The 18093-nt window shown below is 40.4% G+C and overlaps 9 protein-coding genes and 1 non-coding gene across 10 annotated transcripts, besides 1 other annotated feature; 2 read left to right on the top strand and 8 right to left on the bottom strand.

Annotated features, from left to right (window-relative positions):
• Positions 1-5: 5 nt before the first annotated feature.
• On the bottom strand, positions 6-2102 carry EAP1 (Eap1p; the record flags this gene model as incomplete). Its single annotated transcript, XM_003645421.1, has 1 exon — positions 6-2102. One exon carries the CDS (start codon positions 2100-2102, stop codon positions 6-8), a length of 2097 nt encoding a protein of 698 aa, XP_003645469.1.
• A 644-nt stretch (positions 2103-2746) lies between these two features.
• Positions 2747-5905, bottom strand: LOS1 (Ran GTPase-binding protein LOS1; the record flags this gene model as incomplete). Its single annotated transcript, XM_003645420.1, has 1 exon — positions 2747-5905. The coding sequence occupies one exon, from the start codon at positions 5903-5905 to the stop codon at positions 2747-2749; it is 3159 nt and encodes a 1052-aa protein (XP_003645468.1).
• A 330-nt stretch (positions 5906-6235) lies between these two features.
• HAM1 (nucleoside triphosphate pyrophosphohydrolase HAM1) lies at positions 6236-6805 on the bottom strand (the record flags this gene model as incomplete). The annotated part of the gene is made up of 1 exon (XM_003645419.1): positions 6236-6805. One exon carries the CDS (start codon positions 6803-6805, stop codon positions 6236-6238), a length of 570 nt encoding a protein of 189 aa, XP_003645467.1.
• Positions 6806-7009: 204 nt separating this feature from the next.
• Positions 7010-7978, bottom strand: LIA1 (deoxyhypusine monooxygenase; the record flags this gene model as incomplete). The annotated part of the gene is made up of 1 exon (XM_003645418.1): positions 7010-7978. The coding sequence occupies one exon, from the start codon at positions 7976-7978 to the stop codon at positions 7010-7012; it is 969 nt and encodes a 322-aa protein (XP_003645466.1).
• Positions 7979-8556: 578 nt separating this feature from the next.
• On the top strand, positions 8557-9381 carry ADD66 (Add66p; the record flags this gene model as incomplete). Its single annotated transcript, XM_003645417.1, has 1 exon — positions 8557-9381. One exon carries the CDS (start codon positions 8557-8559, stop codon positions 9379-9381), a length of 825 nt encoding a protein of 274 aa, XP_003645465.1.
• Positions 9382-9481: 100 nt separating this feature from the next.
• Positions 9482-10636, bottom strand: NPA3 (GTPase NPA3; the record flags this gene model as incomplete). Its single annotated transcript, XM_003645416.1, has 1 exon — positions 9482-10636. The coding sequence occupies one exon, from the start codon at positions 10634-10636 to the stop codon at positions 9482-9484; it is 1155 nt and encodes a 384-aa protein (XP_003645464.1).
• A 268-nt stretch (positions 10637-10904) lies between these two features.
• EMC3 (ER membrane complex subunit EMC3) lies at positions 10905-11690 on the bottom strand (the record flags this gene model as incomplete). The annotated part of the gene is made up of 1 exon (XM_003645415.1): positions 10905-11690. One exon carries the CDS (start codon positions 11688-11690, stop codon positions 10905-10907), a length of 786 nt encoding a protein of 261 aa, XP_003645463.1.
• A 181-nt stretch (positions 11691-11871) lies between these two features.
• Ecym_3142 (glycoside hydrolase family 125 protein) lies at positions 11872-13710 on the bottom strand (the record flags this gene model as incomplete). Its single annotated transcript, XM_003645414.1, has 1 exon — positions 11872-13710. The coding sequence occupies one exon, from the start codon at positions 13708-13710 to the stop codon at positions 11872-11874; it is 1839 nt and encodes a 612-aa protein (XP_003645462.1).
• A 1269-nt stretch (positions 13711-14979) lies between these two features.
• Positions 14980-15263: a sequence feature (soloLTR fragment).
• A 149-nt stretch (positions 15264-15412) lies between these two features.
• Positions 15413-15520, top strand: Ecym_3141. The gene is given in 2 exon segments: positions 15413-15483; positions 15450-15520. It is a non-coding gene; the product is annotated as a tRNA-Pro (tRNA).
• A 291-nt stretch (positions 15521-15811) lies between these two features.
• Positions 15812-17503, bottom strand: HSP60 (chaperone ATPase HSP60; the record flags this gene model as incomplete). The annotated part of the gene is made up of 1 exon (XM_003645413.1): positions 15812-17503. The coding sequence occupies one exon, from the start codon at positions 17501-17503 to the stop codon at positions 15812-15814; it is 1692 nt and encodes a 563-aa protein (XP_003645461.1).
• Between the last annotated feature and the right edge of the window lie 590 nt (positions 17504-18093).

Genomic DNA, 18093 nt, shown 5'->3' with positions numbered 1-18093 from the left:
CAGAATTATTTTTTCTGCTGTTGTAATTGAGGGGGTATGGCTTGGTCATATGGATTAAAACCAGTAAGTGGTTGCGAAATCTTTTGAACATATGGAGTAAATCCTGCTGGCGGCTGAGGCATCATGTTTTGCCCATATGGTGCAAATCCAGCAGGTGGTTGCGGAACCATCTTTTGACCGTATGGGACGAATGCTGCCGATTGCTGGCGTGTAAATTGGTTTTGATTACCTTGGATTGGTGGTTGCAGTGGGGGTAACCCACCTGGTGCTGGCATATATTGTGATGGCACTGTGTGTTGCGAGCGTTTATTCGAATTTCCACTTGACTGCTGCTGCACCGATGGCTGTGTCTGCTGAGACTGTTGGTGGTGCTGCTGACGATATTCAAGTTGTTCTTGTTGCTGGGCAGATTGGTGTGACTGTTCTGATTGTTGATGCTGATGCTGAAGATGTTCCTGTTGCTCCTGTTGTTGATGTTGTTGTTGGTGTTGAGACTGTTTCAGTTGTTGTTTCAGTTGTTGTTGATGGTGAGACTGTTTCTGTTGTTGTTGTTGCTGTCGCTGTTGCTGTTGCTGTGGTTGATGTTGAGACTGTAGTGGTTCTGATTGTTGGGATGGTGGGCCCTGACTTTGATGTCCTTGTTCAGCGTTTATTGTTGCTCCACTAAACATACCAGGTGGTGGAGCCATAGCAAAAGTTTGAAAACCAGGAGGTGGCATGGCTATTTGGCTATTCATTGGTGGTATCATATGTGGGTGTGTAAAATGCAGCGGGAAGCCAGAGGGGGGTACCGTGGGAACAATTGCAGATGGCCCATTTGCCTTGGTCAGGCCTGGAGGAGCAGAAACCTGTTGAGGCCCGGTATATGCTATTTTCTCTAGTATTTGATGTTGAGAGTTTGATGGATGTGACCCATTTTGCCCAGAAGGTTCATTACATATCGTACCAGTCTTTCCCTTGGTCATTAAGCTTTGGAAAAATTGATTAGACTGCTCTGGAGAGTTCGATGTTTGGATGGCGTACGGCTGCTGCTGTGTATGTTGTGATTTTTCTTGCGGACTTGTAACAGGAGTACCCGGTGTGCTTGGTGAATTAACTGGAGAGTTATCAGACTTTTCTTCTTTGTTGAACAAAGACATCAACCTGAAACTGCTAGTCTGTGTTGATGGTTCGGGATGAGAGTTGGCAGGGACAGATTTGTTGCTTTCTTGCGCAGCACTAACAGCAGATATTGATGCGTTACTGAAGAAGGATGAAAATCTCGAAGACGATCCCTTCGGCGTAGCTGAGCTGGTTTTAGATGGTTCTAATTCCTCAAAAGCAGAGCTTTCTTCCTTTTTAAAGTTAAAGAAATCAGACAAAGATGTCGTCGCTTTCATACTGTCCTCCTGTTTAAGCTCTGAACGTAGAAGTCCCTTTTTCTTTCGTTCAAGTTCCTTTACCTGTGCCCTCCACTTTTCAAAATCCGCCATGGAGTTCCCAGTTGGCTGCAACTCCTCCTCCATGGCAAGCAACTCATCCCTACTGACTTCCTTAGAAGAATCATGGTTAGGGTTTCTCAAATTACCACCATTATTATTTTGGTTGTTGCGCCTGCCATTATTCCTAGAATTACGATTCCTAGAACTTTTCTTGTCATGTGAACCACTGTCCTTTCCACCATGATTATGGCTGTGCTTCCCTTCATGATATCCTCTTCCGCTTAACCTCCAAAAGCTCTTTTTTGGCAGGGTGAGAAGTATATTGCTGGTAACATCATCCGGGATATTATTCTGCAGCTTGAGTAGTTCACTAACTGAATAAACACTCTGCTTCTTTGATAAGCCTGGCTTATATTCTATAGAAAAAGGTGGTGATCCTTCCGCCATATAAGATATATTCATAGACTTGGTAGTAGCATTCGAATCTCCTTTCTGAAACTCAACATCCTGGTGCTTGTTCGAGTTTAACTGCTTCAATTTGATAGTTTGAACAAACTTCAGTAAATCATTCTTCTTGTCAACTTCAGATGGCAAGGGACCATCTTCAGTAGAAGTAGTAACATGTTGTGGTCCTTGTTGCTCGCTCTTCATTCCTTCCAGATCGCTTGGTCCCAACGGCATTGTACACAGTAAATGAGCCAATTAATATTGGAAAATATTGGTTTAAAAAATTAGAAAACTGACAAGCTAACTTCGATATAACGTGCAGCCTCGCCTAATCTGGTAGATAACCTTCTCAAATGATGTAAAGACTTGAAAAATAGGTATTCGTTGCTCTAGATATTTGGTACTTGACAGAGACCCGGTTGAGAGTCAGATGAGTTTTTAATCCAGAAAATTTGCCACCTTTGGAAACACGTTGTCAGTGACTCTTCACGTGATCTCATAAAGATGCTTTACCGTCCAACCAACTAAATATTCAGTAATTCTCAATTGAAAAGATTATGCTTTCCTGATATATAAAATTACAGCGTGTCATGTAGCTCATTTGGAGAGCAAACAGACCTATCGTAGTTTTGATTTCAAATAAAATGCGAGATATTTCTGTATTGAAAAATCTAAGTTTCGAAATCCCAATAACAACGATGGCATTGAATAATAGTGTTTATTATGATGCAGTAAATAATATTAAACAATAGGCAAGGTTCTCTCTTAATTATTAACACCTTTTTGGTTTTTTAACAAGACGTTTGTTTTAGGTTGGATTCCTGAGTTTCTGTCTTACCAGGCTAAGAGGGGCAAGCTTTGTGATAGTGTCTTCAAAATCAGATCTTCATGCACTTAATAAAATTTATAAAATACTTTTCGAACTGCTTTTCATTAGCCGTTGCCAACGTCTGGACAAATTCCAATGCTAGTTGTGGTGGAAACTGTATCTGTAAAAAGTACGCCTCAGTAAGAAATTTTACGCATGTATTACTGTGTAGTTCACCGTTAATATCGTATAGTGACTTCAATAGGCGAGACAAATCTGATGCAATTACGCGACAGCTACCATCTTCAACATTGAAACCATATTCTGGTTTGAATGGCAGTTCAAAAACTAATGGGATTGCCTTAGCAATAAAGAATTCATTTAACCCTTCGAGCGGTTCAAAGTTATTAGCGTTACGGTCCTTTTCATCAGAGCATCTGCCAGTTCCAAAAAACTTCACGAAATTAACCAAGACATTCAAAGCCAATTTCATTGTTGAGGTCTCTTGTATTTCTTCAGGACTATATGTTAACAAGTCTGTTAATATCATCGGTAGAATATTTCTATTAGTTGAAGTAAGTAATAGAGAAGTAACATTGTTTGATACGAATGACTGTAGGAATGCGTAATATGCCTTTTTTAGCTGAACTTTATCCCTAAAAGAATCGGTTACCACTACGTTTTTAACGCTCCCACCCTTTGCTGCTGCTGCTGCTGAACCAGATGCTGCTGCCACCGTACCTTCCTCTTCAACCTGTGCAATTAGCGCAAATACTTTCTTGATCACAGGTGTGAACAAATTGTTGAATAACTGGTAACAGTTGTCATCTGTATGAAACGTGTGCACCATCTGTCCCAGAAATCCTAAAAAGTCATTCATTTCAATACTTTTCAAATCAGATTCTAGAAATATGGAGATTAATCTACTGGAAAATGGAATAATATCGTTCTTTAAGATTGGGGTCAATCGAGCAAAAGAAAACCTTGCAGCATCTCTGATTGTCTCATATTTATTGAAATAGGAAAACGTAACCAAAATCACTTCAGCAATATTGGAAAACTTTTCAATTAGTGACTTGTGTACTAGAGCTGAAGTAACTTGCGAATTATTAATCTGATTTTCAGGGACCAAACCTGCATGAACACCACGAGCAATGGTGCCAATAGCCATTAAAACATGATGCGCTTGCAAGACAACCTCTAGAGTTTTGACAGTGGTCGAAATACAAGATTCTAAATCAGAAAACAATGACGTTAATACACCATCAAGAATTTCATAATCGTCAGTGGACTTTGCACCAATTAGCATTCCAACGCCTTCAAATATATACAGCTGGTTGTCAAAAGTGGTATCAACGTCATTATCATTGGTGACTCCAGATAAATTCTTGATTGTCAATAGAGGTGCAAGTTTTGATAATAATTGAGATATCGTCTCATTATCGAGTTTAGGTTTGGTGATCTTGATTAAACGGGAAAATAGATACCAGCTCCTTAGTCTTACTCTTTCCACATTATTGAACATACCGAACTGCGTACAAAATATAGTGAGTAAAGTTACCTCATTTTTACCAGTATTGCCAATAAAGTTATAATGCCTAACAACTAACTCAAAGAAAGAAATTTGGATCAGGGGGTTATTTGAATTAAAAATTGAGTTGTTGTTTAAAACAGCATCCATAAATTTTGTCATCATTTGAGCTGGCTGTGACTGTGCAATCCCCGCTTTGTTTAAGCCAAGAAGATTGTTTCTGATAGATTCAGCAACATTGTGCATCTGATAAATGGCCAACTCTAAACTTCTCCAGTCATGTTTCAATAGCGAAGATTCTATATGCTTTGAGATGTGATCTAGGTAAATGGGCGGGTTAATGACTGCAATACTATCTTGGAAGATTTTTAATTTAGATCTGGTAGTCTCCACGAACTCATCAACATCATCAACATCTTCTGGATCACAGGAATCATCGATTTTCATCTTTTTCATGCAAACAGTTATCAAACTGTTTAGGAAAATTTGGTGATCCTGGTCTAATGGGATCTTTTTGGAATTTAATGCAACAGCACTACCTGGCTTACCTCCAAGGGCGAAAAGCCTCTTTAAGAACGCAAGATAGTGAGATATGAATGGAAAAGTCTGCTGAGTCACCGAATCGTATTCATGGTCCATAAACCTCAAGACCAATGGAGCAACTTGTCCTATTATCTGTTGGTCAGCAGTTCGTGCGATGGACTGTGACTCTACTGATGCTGTATCATCATTGCACTGTTCTAAAATTATGGACAACTCTAATCCCACAGAGCTTGCCAACTTAGCTAATTGCTCGTAGACCTCCACATCAACATCTCCTAACTCAACAACTTTATCAGTCAAATTTAGCATACTCAACAGTTGCAATTTATCGCTTGGTTTCATCTTCTTTGAAATAATTTCACACAAACATTGTGCGCATGCTATCTTAGTCTTTGGATAGTTGAGGTATGCATATATGGTAGATACGTAATCAGGATTCACGATTAAATTGATATCAATCCAGGAGATATAAGAACCAATACACTGTAAGGTCAAACCAGCAAGATCAAGTTTATGCAGATCTTGCTGTATGGATTTCAAGGTGTTGTTCCATATCCTTGTCAAGACGGACACATCTTGAATTCGCATGGTATCTTTCAAGCTGTTATTTTTTTGCTGGGCCTCTTTAGACCTAACAAATGCCTGGTCTGCAATCTCGGAGTTGATGGACGCACAAATCCTAAGAAAATAATCTAAACCTACTGGACTATAATCGGATGAAACCGACTTTTCTAAGCTGGAAATATCGGTCAAATGAATTATATCAGTAAAAAAACTAGACCACAGATTCCCGTTCACTTCACCATACATGCAGTAAAATAATCTCGAAATCCATTCCGCAGCCTTATTCCTAACATACTCCGGATCCGCAGTTCTACTGCCAGCCTTTTCTCGTAGCATAGTAACTGCAGTATCCTTTAAAAACTCTAGCTGCCCCTTCTGGACATGATCTCCCGCAAGGTCACACAACACTTGCAAAGCAACAAACCTGCCTATATCACTCGTAGACCCATCATTTAAATATGAAACAAACAATTGAGCAGCATTATCACTTGTCTTCATCTGTTGAACGTAATCCAAAGCCTGCTTCTTCAGCGCAGGATCTGCTGTGGACGAGTTCGCAATCTCCACTGCCTGTTGAAGTTGTTGAGACATGGACCCTTCCTATCAGTGTATGCTCTAAATACCACGTAAAACTCACCAAGACGCCGATATCACAAATGCAGGATCTCTAATACAATATAAGCTTCTCCTATGCCCGCTTTCGTCCCACCTATGGCTAAAATAATCTGTGAATGTTAGCTATTCAACCCGTTTTTTAGCACATTTTTAGAAGATTCAAACGGTGCCGGATCGATGATGTTATAATGCGCATAGAAAACAGCTTTTGCCCTGCCCAGCCAAAAAATTTTCACCATCGTTTTATACGTTGTATAGATCAGGTACAAATACTACATAATATAGAGAATCAAAGGTACTAGAGATCTATAGCTGTAACCGCAGGAACTCTTTGAAGGCTTTGAATGCCTTGGATCTGTGTGAGATGGCATTTTTTGTTTTGCTGTCCATTTCTGCATAGGTTAAGTTGTTCCCGTTGTTAGGCTCGAAGATAGGGTCCCAGCCAAACTTGGTTGATCCGCGAGCATCAACAATGCGGCCATCACAGCGCCCTTGAAAGGTGTGATACATTCCTTCGCCGTCGTAAAAGACAACAGTAGTGATACCTGTGGCCGCTTTATTGTCTGTTCCAGCAAGCATACTGACAATTTTAGGCAGTCCCATGTTGAGGAACCATTTTATGTAAGCTCCTGGTAGACCGTCAAACTCATCGAAGGACAATGCAGTGTCCTCAATGAAGACCTTTTTGTCAGGTCCAAGGTTCTTTACAGCCTCCTTGCACTTCTCAAGCGCAATGACTTCTAGATCGGAGCCTTGTATTTCCAATAAGTCCAACGGCTCATTACTGATAGTAAAACGCATGGACTCAGAGTTTAGAAGGGCCTGGACTTCGGCTAACTTAGCCTTGTTACTAGTAACGAATATAATCTCTTGCATACTTACTCTGAAATAGCAACAGTAGCGATCGTCCAAAAGTGATAGTATAGATATATATAATGGTACTTTGAATTTGTCAAGATAATGGGCAAATCAAGCTTCTTAACAACGTGACGACTGGAATTATGAATAAACTCGTTTATTATGATACATATCAAGACATTCCCACATATAAGACTAGTAAAACGACGGAGGATGCCAGAGCTAAGCAGGCGCATATTCCAGTTCGTTGCTATTTTCGTATTCGTACATGTCCAACGCGACAATCGCAGATTCGCGAACGACGTCGTCTTTGTCGTTCAAGTGTTCCTTTAAAACCGGCAAGACGTCATCGATCGCAATGGACCCAAGAGCCTCTGCTGCTTCATGTCTCACCATTGGGGCCTCATCATTCCGTTCGAGCACCTCTATCAAGTTTGGGACGACGCAAGGGTTACCAATCTGGCCAAATACATAAGCAATTTCGTGCTTGAACAGAGCAGAAGGGTCGTTAAATCCTGAAGCCAATGCGAAACAGGCCTCGTCCGTACCAATGTCTCTCAGACGGAACATAGCCCTGTATCTCATGAACAACGGTTCATCTCGATTGTTTAATAATGACTTCAACTCCTCAATATTATAGTCTTTTTCGAGGGATAGAGGGGGTGCAGGATCCACAGAACAGTACAAGGACTGTTGCAACGTCTCTTTGCTTGGTGCACCAGACTTGCTCCATTTGATTCTTTCAATCGCTAATTCCGACGTTTGTCTAACCTCTTCATCAGGATCTTCTTTCAAAGACTGCTCCAATGCAGGCAGCGATTCATAGTCACACAACGCACCTAATGCCTCCGAAGCCTCGTGTCTAACCATACACTGCTGGGAGTGGTCTAACATCACCTCCCTCAACTTGGGTGCCGCGTCGAGATTCCTCGTCTGACCTAGCACATATGCAACTTCATGCTTCAAGAGTTCGCTAGAATCGTCGAAAGATTCGCAAATATACATCACAGCCTTTTTGGCTTCCTCTGGATTCTCCTCGAATTCCTCCACGACATTTTTAAGATTAAACAAAGCCCTAAACCTATTAGATAACTTGGTATTTCCAGACTTGTCAACCAAAATATCTCTTAGTTGTTCCAGAGAACAGTGATCAACTTGCTTTTCTAGCTGTTTCTCAAAGTTAGTTGACATCTTCTTATTGCTAGTACCTTACGGCCCTTTAAAACAGTCCCCAAACAAGCTTCAGCCCTCTACTAAGTCCACTCTTTAGACTATAATATAATATCTAAGTATCGTTTATCATCTCTATTATCCTGGTGAAAAAAAATTTAAAAAAAGCAATATGTGTAGAAAGCTTCGTTTTAATATTAGAGGCCTTCTGTGAACAAAAACTGAAAACAAATCTACCGGAATAACCAGCAAGCAGTTCAGTATAATAGCTTACGCCAGTCCTTTTTATTCATACATAAAGATCTGAAAGGCAGGGGAGCATACATTACTTCATAAAAGGTGGGCGACTTGGTATTTGGTTCGCCAATGAATTTTGACCTTGTCCCATCTTACGATAGGAAAAGGTACACCCCCAAGAAGAAGGCATCTTCATTCATTGTAGGTGAGTCGATTGGCTTCTCTCTCTCCCTTTCTCTTCCCCTATCTTATGTTTAGTAAGTTTTGATTGAAAGTAAACAAAACGGTGGTAGCTTTGTAAGTTGGTCATCTGTATCATTGTTGGCAGTCTGTAATTAGCCAAGCCAAGATTTCTACAGACAATGTCCACTCTGGTTATTCCTTTGGTGTCAGCTGGCAATGTTCCTCAGCTGTTTACTGATGTAGTGTTGCATTCATTGGCCAATGAATTCAAGTTTGTTAAGGAATTAGACTCTCGTTGGTTGCATCCTTTTGTGGGCCCGCTTGACTATGTTGCAGATCAAGAGACTACTTTATATCGAGATATTCCGAACAGAAAGTACACTGCTTCTTTAGAACTGTTCCATAATGAGAGTCGAGGGCTTTATCTGCTTCAGCAGCGGTCTCCGGTGCTTCAAGGTTATGAGAATGAATTCTGCAAGTACGTGTTGATACCTTTGATACAGGAGTTGACTCCAAAAAGGGTTCTCGTTCTAGATTCGGTTGGTGCGTTTGAGTCGAATGTTCCCATGAAAGTTGACAGCTCAGGTTCCCGGTTCTCGTTTGCCACATGCGATGCCACATCTATTGAGGATGTGGCCCAAGAATTTCAAGAAAGGCTGCAATTAGACAAGGATACTGAGTTGTCGATTAACAGGTCCTTGTTTAAGTTTACGGATTCCAGTTTCCAGGACGGTATCTCAACTACACAGTTCATATTCAAATTAAGCTACCATCTGCTGCATACTTCAATACCTGTATCATCTGATTTTGCAGGAATTTTCTATTTCAGCATGTTTATTCACGAAGGAGATAACCATCAGGATGCACTATTAACTTGTGAGATATTACCCCAATTAATGCCATCCTTCCCAGCAATCAAGAAAGTTGTCACTCCAGTTTCTTGGAGCGGCGTTTACGGTTTGAAAACAGTTCCTGACGGATTTTGCGAAGGATTATATGTTTAAAGGCCCCCCATTTATACATAAATGAGCGTCTCTAAGTGTATTCATGTTTTCTTATTTTTAGTTTTTAACTTGATGCTTCAGATATTTAACTATGTAACTACTATTTTCTCAAATAACGGGCAATATTTTCAGCGGTTTGACTACTCGCAGACTTTGCTGTTTTAGATAAATCTTCTTCGTACTTCCTTTGTAAATCTGGATAATTATCGTTTATTGTTCCAGTGGTTCTTTCATCACCCGCAAAGGTGTATTCCCTTTCTAAATCTTCATCTTCATCCCTGAGTACCAACCCATCATCTTCGCCTTCTTCTACATCACTTACAACCTCTGCCTCATCGTCATTCTTGGTGGATGTGTCCCTTTTGTTTTGGTCTTTGATACCGAGATCTTTCATTAGCCCTTCTAAAGAACTCTCCTTCCGAGCCTGTTCCTTTGCAGCTCTTTCAGCCAAGATTCTGTCACGTTCAGTTTTATAGTAATTTTCATATTCCTCTACTTTGTTGTCTACGGCTTTCAAAAACTCGTCGAACCCTTCACCAGTATGACTAGAAACGCCAACTGTATCTAATTGAGAATAGAACTCTTCCAACATCAAAGACATAGAATTGACAAGGGAACCTAGATATCCGGAACTGTTGCCAAGTTCACCATTTAATTCCTGGTCAACCTTTAAAGCCTCTTGGAAAGCCTCGAAGTCAGTCATCCACTCCTTCGCAAAATCTGCTTTTGTAACATCTGTCTTATTGAAGACAACAATCATTGGCAATTTGGTTTTATAAAGGATAGAACATGCGTAAAGCATATTACTCATGAAGGTAGTTGGAGAAGAATTTCTTGGAGTATCTACAATATACGCAATAACGGTTGGAAATGTTGAAGCAAATGATTCTGTGATAATTGCCCCAGATGCACTCCAAATAAAACATTCGATTTGACCAGGAGTATCTATTATACAATGTTCAAACTTATCCCGTTTATTCTCTACCAATTTAATAACTTGGTCTAGTTTAGTGCTGAATAAATTTAAACTCGTTACGATTGCACCATTTGGGCCTAATCCATAATTCTCCATAACTTTCTTATACTTTATAGAATCACGAATGTCGATATTTGCACCGAATGGGATTTTCAATACGGCAGGATCCAAATTGATCACATATGGACGATGCTTGGAGGCGTTCAGATGGGAATTCAACCTTTGCATAAAGGTTGTCTTCCCTGAACCAGCCATACCAATACATATAACTGTTTTCATCGCAGCTCGTCTCTCTTATTTTGATGTTTAAGGTGTTATGACTTAGTATTTGTAGAACAATTTTTAAAATGGAGATGAGCTTTTCATGGTGGTAAGCAAGCGCACGAAAAAGTTCACAATCGCCGTCAAAAATGTCGATATAAATGTCGACAAGAGACGATATTGATAGTAAGGTACAAGACTGGTTAGTTCTAGATGATAAAACTCTGCTATTTTGTATCATTGCTATGTAACAATTCTCAAACTCTACTGGATTTTTGCTGAGAAATCATGAATACATATTTAAAATCCTTTCTTCTATACCTTCAAATATTGATTCATGCTGTGCAATGGTTAAATCGTTAGCATAATCTTTCATGAGAACTTCTGGAGTTGGACCCCCAGGCATGCTACCTCCTACAAATTGCTGCATTGGCAATTCAATGTCGCCAAGTTTAGAATCTCCAAACAACAAATTATAGACAGGCTTCAAACCAAACATCGAGATAAAATACCACGATATGCTGCTCACCCAACGTACATCTAGGTCGGGAGTCATTACGCCGCTCTGAAGCATCTCTTTGAACCTAATAGTTAGGGGAAACGGCAATTTCATTAAAACGAATCCAGCAAAAAAATAGTTTACCCACCACATAATTAGTGTTTGAGGAACGTAGTTCGCTAAATTGCCTTTTGCCATATTCAGTATTGCATCTGAAACATTCGGATCAGTTAAAATGTTCTGCGCTGAATCATTTCTGCCCTTTAAAGCCAAGTACTTTCCTTCAGATAACACCTGTGCTAAATATTGCTGTCTTATTTTGAAAGACGCCTCATGTAGGTTAACCCCATTGTTCAGAACAGCAATTGGCTTACTTATGTATTGATTCTCCGTAATTGTAGGCCTGGGTGCACTTTTTACCTTGGGACCAAGTAACACCATTGTATATTGCTGGATGACTCCTACCAGTATCATTACTATAGATATGGGAAGCAGTACCCAAAGCTTTAACCTTGGGTCTAGGGTCAACTCCGCAACAGTTTCGTTAGCTGCAATTAATAATTTAGACCACATCTGGAGTTGCTCTTCTCTAATTACTTGTTATCCATGGACAATACCGCAGTATGCAAATCTATGTTGTTCCCAACTGTTTGAGATTCAAGTACGCTGATTGTCTATACCGTATCACATGACGCGCTCATTTGCTCATAACCATATAATATACATTAAAATTAAATATAAGCAAAACTATTACCTAGCTCACAGCGATTCCTGCTATAAACGAATTCAAATTGAATTTCTTTTCAAGTGCTTCCTGGGTAAATATTAAGTGTGGTTTCCGGTCCGCTAGATCAAATATGGTTTTAGCAAATTCAGAGTTTGCCCAGGCGAACCATGAACGAGTGTATTCTGTTCCACCTGCAGTAGATGTCTGAATAGACTCATGGATTAATCCAAGGCCTCCAGTATTCTCCATAATAAGTTTTAAGCAATCCATGATTTCTTTGTCATCTTCAGATGTCCGTATACGAACTAGTAAACTCATAGGCCAAGCATACTTGAGCCCAATATGTGGACCACCAATTCCTTTAAAGTAAACACCATTCATGTAGTAAGGGTTTCCTTTCATTGAGAGTATCATATCCCTGGTATTTTGATAAAGTTCGTTGTCTTTCGAAATATAACCGATATCTGGTAAAGATAAAAGAGAAGGAATATTCGCATCATCCATAAATACCCTGCTACCATATCCATCCACCTCGTAAGCTAGCACTCTCCCAAAATCAGGATGTTCGAATACAGCATTGTTTTCTATCCCTTCCCTTATTTTTCTTGCACGTTCCTCAGAGTTTTCTATGAGAGTTCCAATATCAACATTGTAGTAATTGGTTGTCTTTGACTTTCCTGCATTCTCGTAAATCAAGTAATCCGTTAGAATATCAACTAGATATTCCAATTCTACCGCGAGGTGCGCATTACCTGGAACGAAATATTGAAAAATACACGCATCGTCGCTAGGTCTGAAAGCAGACCTGACTAATCCAGTACCAGATTTCATTGGGTTTCCACTTCCATCTAATGGTAATGTCTCCGTCCCTATGTTAGTCTGTCTTTTGAACTTGTACATAAACTCGTGAAGACCACCATCTGGGAAAAATGTAGAATCAGCTTCCCTATCAACTATTTGGAATAATCGTTTCACCGCCAATAACCAGTCATCTGTAACAAAATCAAACATGTCTTCTTCTGGAGCATTTTGATAATACTGGCGAGAAAGAGTCAAGAAGGATGCCAGGGAATCAATTTCATACTTGCATTCCAAAACCTGCGCCCAATTTGGTTTAGGAAATACATCATCGATAGCACTTTCTCTTGGGGTAGCCTTGCTGTAAGGAGGTGGGTGAAATGCGTTGCAATAGGGATTATGAAGAAAGAGCTGCGATTGAGTGTTGATAGCACCCCTGATGAGTTCCTTTATATACGGATCCCTCTTGATAAACGGTTGATACACCGCTAACTGCCATGATGAATCACGTAACCATTCTGCTTTAATGTCCCCAGTCACAACAAATGTCTCAGGGTATTCATTTCTGTAGCTATTCTGATCAGCATGGTTTTTCATTCTTTGGTTTTCCTCTGCGGTAACATGCCATAGAATGGTGGTATCCAAGGTGTTAGGAAAGGTATTTTCAAACAATATAGCAAGGTCCTGATCCTTGAGCTTCCCCTTGAATTCCTTGATAAACTCTTCGATTAAAGGTGAACTGAACGTCCTGCAATCCTCTGGTGGACGCTGATTGGGCAATCCTAACGGAGTTGAAGACCCGTCCGACGCAAAATGAGGAACCCTTGCATAATCGGCATAGTTTTCACAGTCACTAAGCCTCTTTGAGTTAAATTTGTGCCTGCTTGTACTCATGCGTGGAAACCTGTAATTACCGTCTTTCTCATCGATAATTTTCCCTGCAGTATCATCAACCATTGGCTCACCAGTCCAATATCCAGCAGGCGACACCATATACATAACCAATAGCGTTAAACCAACTAAAAGAACCTTCTGTCTCCTTCTAGCATTACCAGGAATAGATGACATATCTGTCCTAATATTTTGAAATTGCTTAAACTAAAACTGTCGCAAGTAATTAAGTAGTTAGCAGATGGCGAAATATACATGTAAAAATATATGTGATGCATCGACTTTATATATACATCGGAACTATTTAGAATAGAAACAACTTTTCATTCGCATTTTGGGAAGCCTAGAGGAAGTAGCATTTGTTCAATTCCGTTTAGTATCTTCTAAAGTCGAAGTAGTTTGCGGCTAACTTCTTCGCCGTACAATGCCCGTTCTGAAAGCAGACGAAACATAATCGTTTACTTAATAAGGTACTACTAACAACTCCCCTCCCAAACTACAATAAAAACACAATTTCTCAGATCACCAAAAATACAAAAAAGGAGTTAGAATAATGTGGTTTTACAATTATTCATAGAACCTGTCTCCAACATCTGAAATCTTGCATTACTTGATACTACATAATATCTTTTCGTTAGCTTTAGGTTTATACAAGTGAAATTTCGGCTTTTTCTCTGTATGTTGCATACGAAAATCATAATTTAACCGAAGCCATTGTCCGAGCCTAGCTAAGAAAATCATCTAAATACAGATATTCAATACGTAATGGGAGGCCACCCAGCAGCATATTTTATTTATTTCAGGATATAAGGGATGTAAAATTACTGTAGTTCTATAGCTAACTAATTACTGGGTGAATACGCTGGTACGTGAACACAATATATGCAGAAAATGTAGCAGTTATATAAAGTGATGAAGTCCATAAAATTGATCCGGGGAACGGAAGTCGCGTTTCTAAATAGCAAAACTGAAGGCAGTTGCGACTCGTTTAGTTATACCGGCACAATATGGCGGCAGTGGAGGTGGTCCTTATTATCCTATGGACCTTGCATCCGACAGTGGAGTTTTTTTGATACGCGGATTGTTTGTCTAAAAACGTCTTGAACGTTCCGATATAATTGATATGTAATTTTAAACTGTTATTGAGAACTACATGGTTACAGGATTCTACATGCTTCTTGGAAAACAGTAATTTTTCTTGTACAAAGAGGATTCACAAGCCTAGGTACTGAATTGAGCATTACTGTGAGACAGGCTGGGAATGCACTATTGGCCCAATTCACAGTCATTTACGTAGGGGGTATTCCATTGCGCACGACAGATTGATTATTAGGCAGACAGAACGAAAGCAGAACTGAATAATACCCTGAACATCTGTGTTAACCATCTGTATGAAACTATATATACTGTGCATGTATATGCGTCCAAACTTGGACTGTCGACAGCTGTCGAGGGCCACTAGTTGGGGTCACGTGCTAGCTTGAACTTCTCGTCACGTGCCAACTAATACTTAGGTTGATGATCAGTTACTGTTTATATAGTCTCTAATCTGGCTCAACTACCCTCTGGGGATCTAGCTGGACCTATATCTAATCTAATCTAGCTAGTTTGGGTCTTCTTATATAGTTTCTGTTGTCCTACTTAAGCTCTCTTGCTTACTTGCTATGCAGATTCCTAGCCGATAACAGCTCAGTGGTTATCTTGACACTTCTAACAACTCTGATTCGCTGCTTCTTTGTCTTGTTATCGTGACTATCAACATGCTCCTTAGCCTGACTATCATAACTATCGGGATGCTCTTTTGATTTTACGACAACGCCAGACAAAGACGTTTACACTATCAACGCTTTTGTTACGGAGTGGATCTATGAAAAAGTGCGGGCGTGTGGTCTAGTGGTATGATTCTCGCTTTGGGCGAAGCCTAGCCAAAACTGGGTTAAACTACTAAGCATGCGAGAGGCCCTGGGTTCAATTCCCAGCTCGCCCCTTTTTGTTGTTCACTTTGTTTTTCTTTTCCCTGACAGCGTCAGCATTTAAAGGATATTTCCGAAGATTTTAAAATCTATCTGAAAAAAGGTAGTACAATGATGGAAATGATGAACATTTTATATTAACAAAAGAAAATCAATAGTTCAAAACTTCCTATTTACATGGTATTTATTTATTTATGTTCATTATTCAAATACGTTATAAGTGAAAAATAAGGGTAAAAAGCGGGTGTACGGAGGGAGTAGAAGGTCCATTGAAATGAGTACTAAATTCGCATTCCGTCATCCTTTTACATCATGCCTGGCATACCGGGCATTCCAGCTGGGGGAGCTGCAGAAGGTGGTTTTGGAGCATCAACGATAGCGACCTCAGTAGTTGCCAACAAGGAGGCGACACCTGAAGCATCAACAATACCGCTTCTGACAACCTTAAATGGGTCGATGATACCAGCAACCAACATGTCGGTGTATTCGCCCTTTGCAGCGTCATAACCCTTGGTGAAGTTGTCACCGAATTCATCGATAATCTTTCCAACGATGACAGAACCTTCTTCACCAGCGTTTTCGATAATTTTCTTTGCTGGCTTAGTGATAGCCTTCTTGATAATTTGAACACCTAAATGCTGGTCGAAGTTTTCAGTTTTCACCTCGTGCAAGATTCTGGAAGCCTTTAGCAAGGCAACACCACCACCTGGTAGAATACCTTCTTCCACGGCGGCTCTAGTGGCGTTTAGGGCATCGTCATAACGGTCTTTCTTTTCACTGACTTCCACCTCTGAGGAACCACCCACTCTGATCACGGCGACACCACCAGATAGTTTAGCCAAACGTTCCTGCAACTTTTCCTTCTCATAAGAATTGGTAGTGGTGGCGTTAATAGCACCTTTAATCTGCTCAATTCTATGCTCGATGGACTCCTTGGTTCCATTACCGTTCAAGATAACAGTATCCTCCTTGGTAATGGTAATGGAGTCCGCAGAACCCAAATGTTCCGAAGTGGCGTTTTCTGGTTTCAAGTCCAACTCCTCTGTGAACACAGTGCTACCGGTCAAGGCCGCAATGTCTCCCAAGGTGTTCTTTCTGTTGTCACCGAAGCCTGGTGCCTTGACAGCACAAACCTGGACTTGGCCTCTTAACTTATTCAATATACAAGCAGCCAACGCCTCGCCGTCAATATCCTCCGCGATAATCAACAATGGTCTCCTGGTTTGGTTAGAAATCTCCAACGACGGGATAATATCCTGGATCGAAGAGATCTTCTTTTCAGAAAGCAACACCAATGGCTTCTCAAATTCAACCTTACCAGCCTTGGCATCAGTAATGAAATAGGGAGAAATAAACCCACGGTCGAATCTCATACCTTCAGTCACTTCCAACTCATCCTCCATGGTCCTACCCTCCCTGATAGTGATCACACCCTCCTTGCCAACCTTTTCCATCGCAGAAGCCAACAGCTTCCCAATGTGCGCATCACCATTCGCAGAGATAGTCGCAACCTGTGCAATCTCCTCAGAAGTAGTAATCTCCTTCTTATTCTTGCTCAAAAACTCAATCACCTTTTCCACAGCCGCCTGAGTACCTCTTCTCAAATCCATTGGATTACACCCAGCCGCCACATTCTTGACAGATTCCGTGAAAATAGCCTTACCCAAAACAGTAGCAGAAGTGGTACCATCCCCGGCAGCTTCATTGGTCTTCGATGCAACCTCCTGCAACAACTTAGCACCCATATTCTCAAACTTATCCTCCAAGGTAATAGCCTTGGCAACCGTCACACCATCCTTGGTAATCTTGGGCGGCCCAAAGGGCTGTTCAATCAAAACATTTCTACCTTTAGGCCCCAAAGTAGAAGAAACCGCCTGCTCAAGCGTCTCAACACCTTTCAACAACGCTGCCCTGCCATCAACACCGAACTTTACCTCCTTATGAGAGTAAAAACGCAAACCTTTCAAAGCCTGTTTGCAATTATTAGATCTCAACATCACTAAATAAAAAAAATATTATCTAAAAAAACCAAGCTTCCTTTTTCTTCTTTCCTCCGGTCAAAAATCAAAACAATCCTTGTCTAACTAACACTTCAAATAATGAACAGAAACCTTACACTTGATCTTCTGAAAGTTCCGTCTGCCTGTTGTGTACACTTGACAAGCGCCACTTCTTTCAAGACTAAACACTTTCCTTTTATACACCAAAGATACCAGCCGTGATTTATATATTTTTCTCTGAAGTTCTTTTAGTGCTGAAAATTTTTTATTGGTCACGGGGTCACAAATTGCAGAAATATCTAGAACTTTCTTCTTCTGCAGCGGCTGGGGGCAGCGTACGGCCGTGCTAAGCGAGCACTGAATCATCTGGATTGGACAGAAATTACGTAATCCAGATACCGTGAACCCCGGTAATAGGAACAACACCGGACATATTTCTGTCCGTAGAGATACCGTTTCTCCTTTCTAATTGTAGTATCTTTCTACACCTTCTCCTCAGGAGTAGGGTATGAAGAGTTATATATTTGCAGGATGACAACCCAACCCCACCCTACAATCGCATTATTATGTTCCAGGGGTTTTGAATG

The sequence above is a fragment of the Eremothecium cymbalariae genome, chromosome 3, assembly GCF_000235365.1.
Source record: "Eremothecium cymbalariae DBVPG#7215 chromosome 3, complete sequence".
NCBI lineage: Eukaryota > Fungi > Ascomycota > Saccharomycetes > Saccharomycetales > Saccharomycetaceae > Eremothecium > Eremothecium cymbalariae.
The sequence above is the reverse complement of the archived record's forward strand: the minus strand, read 5'-3'. Positions and strand labels throughout refer to the sequence as shown.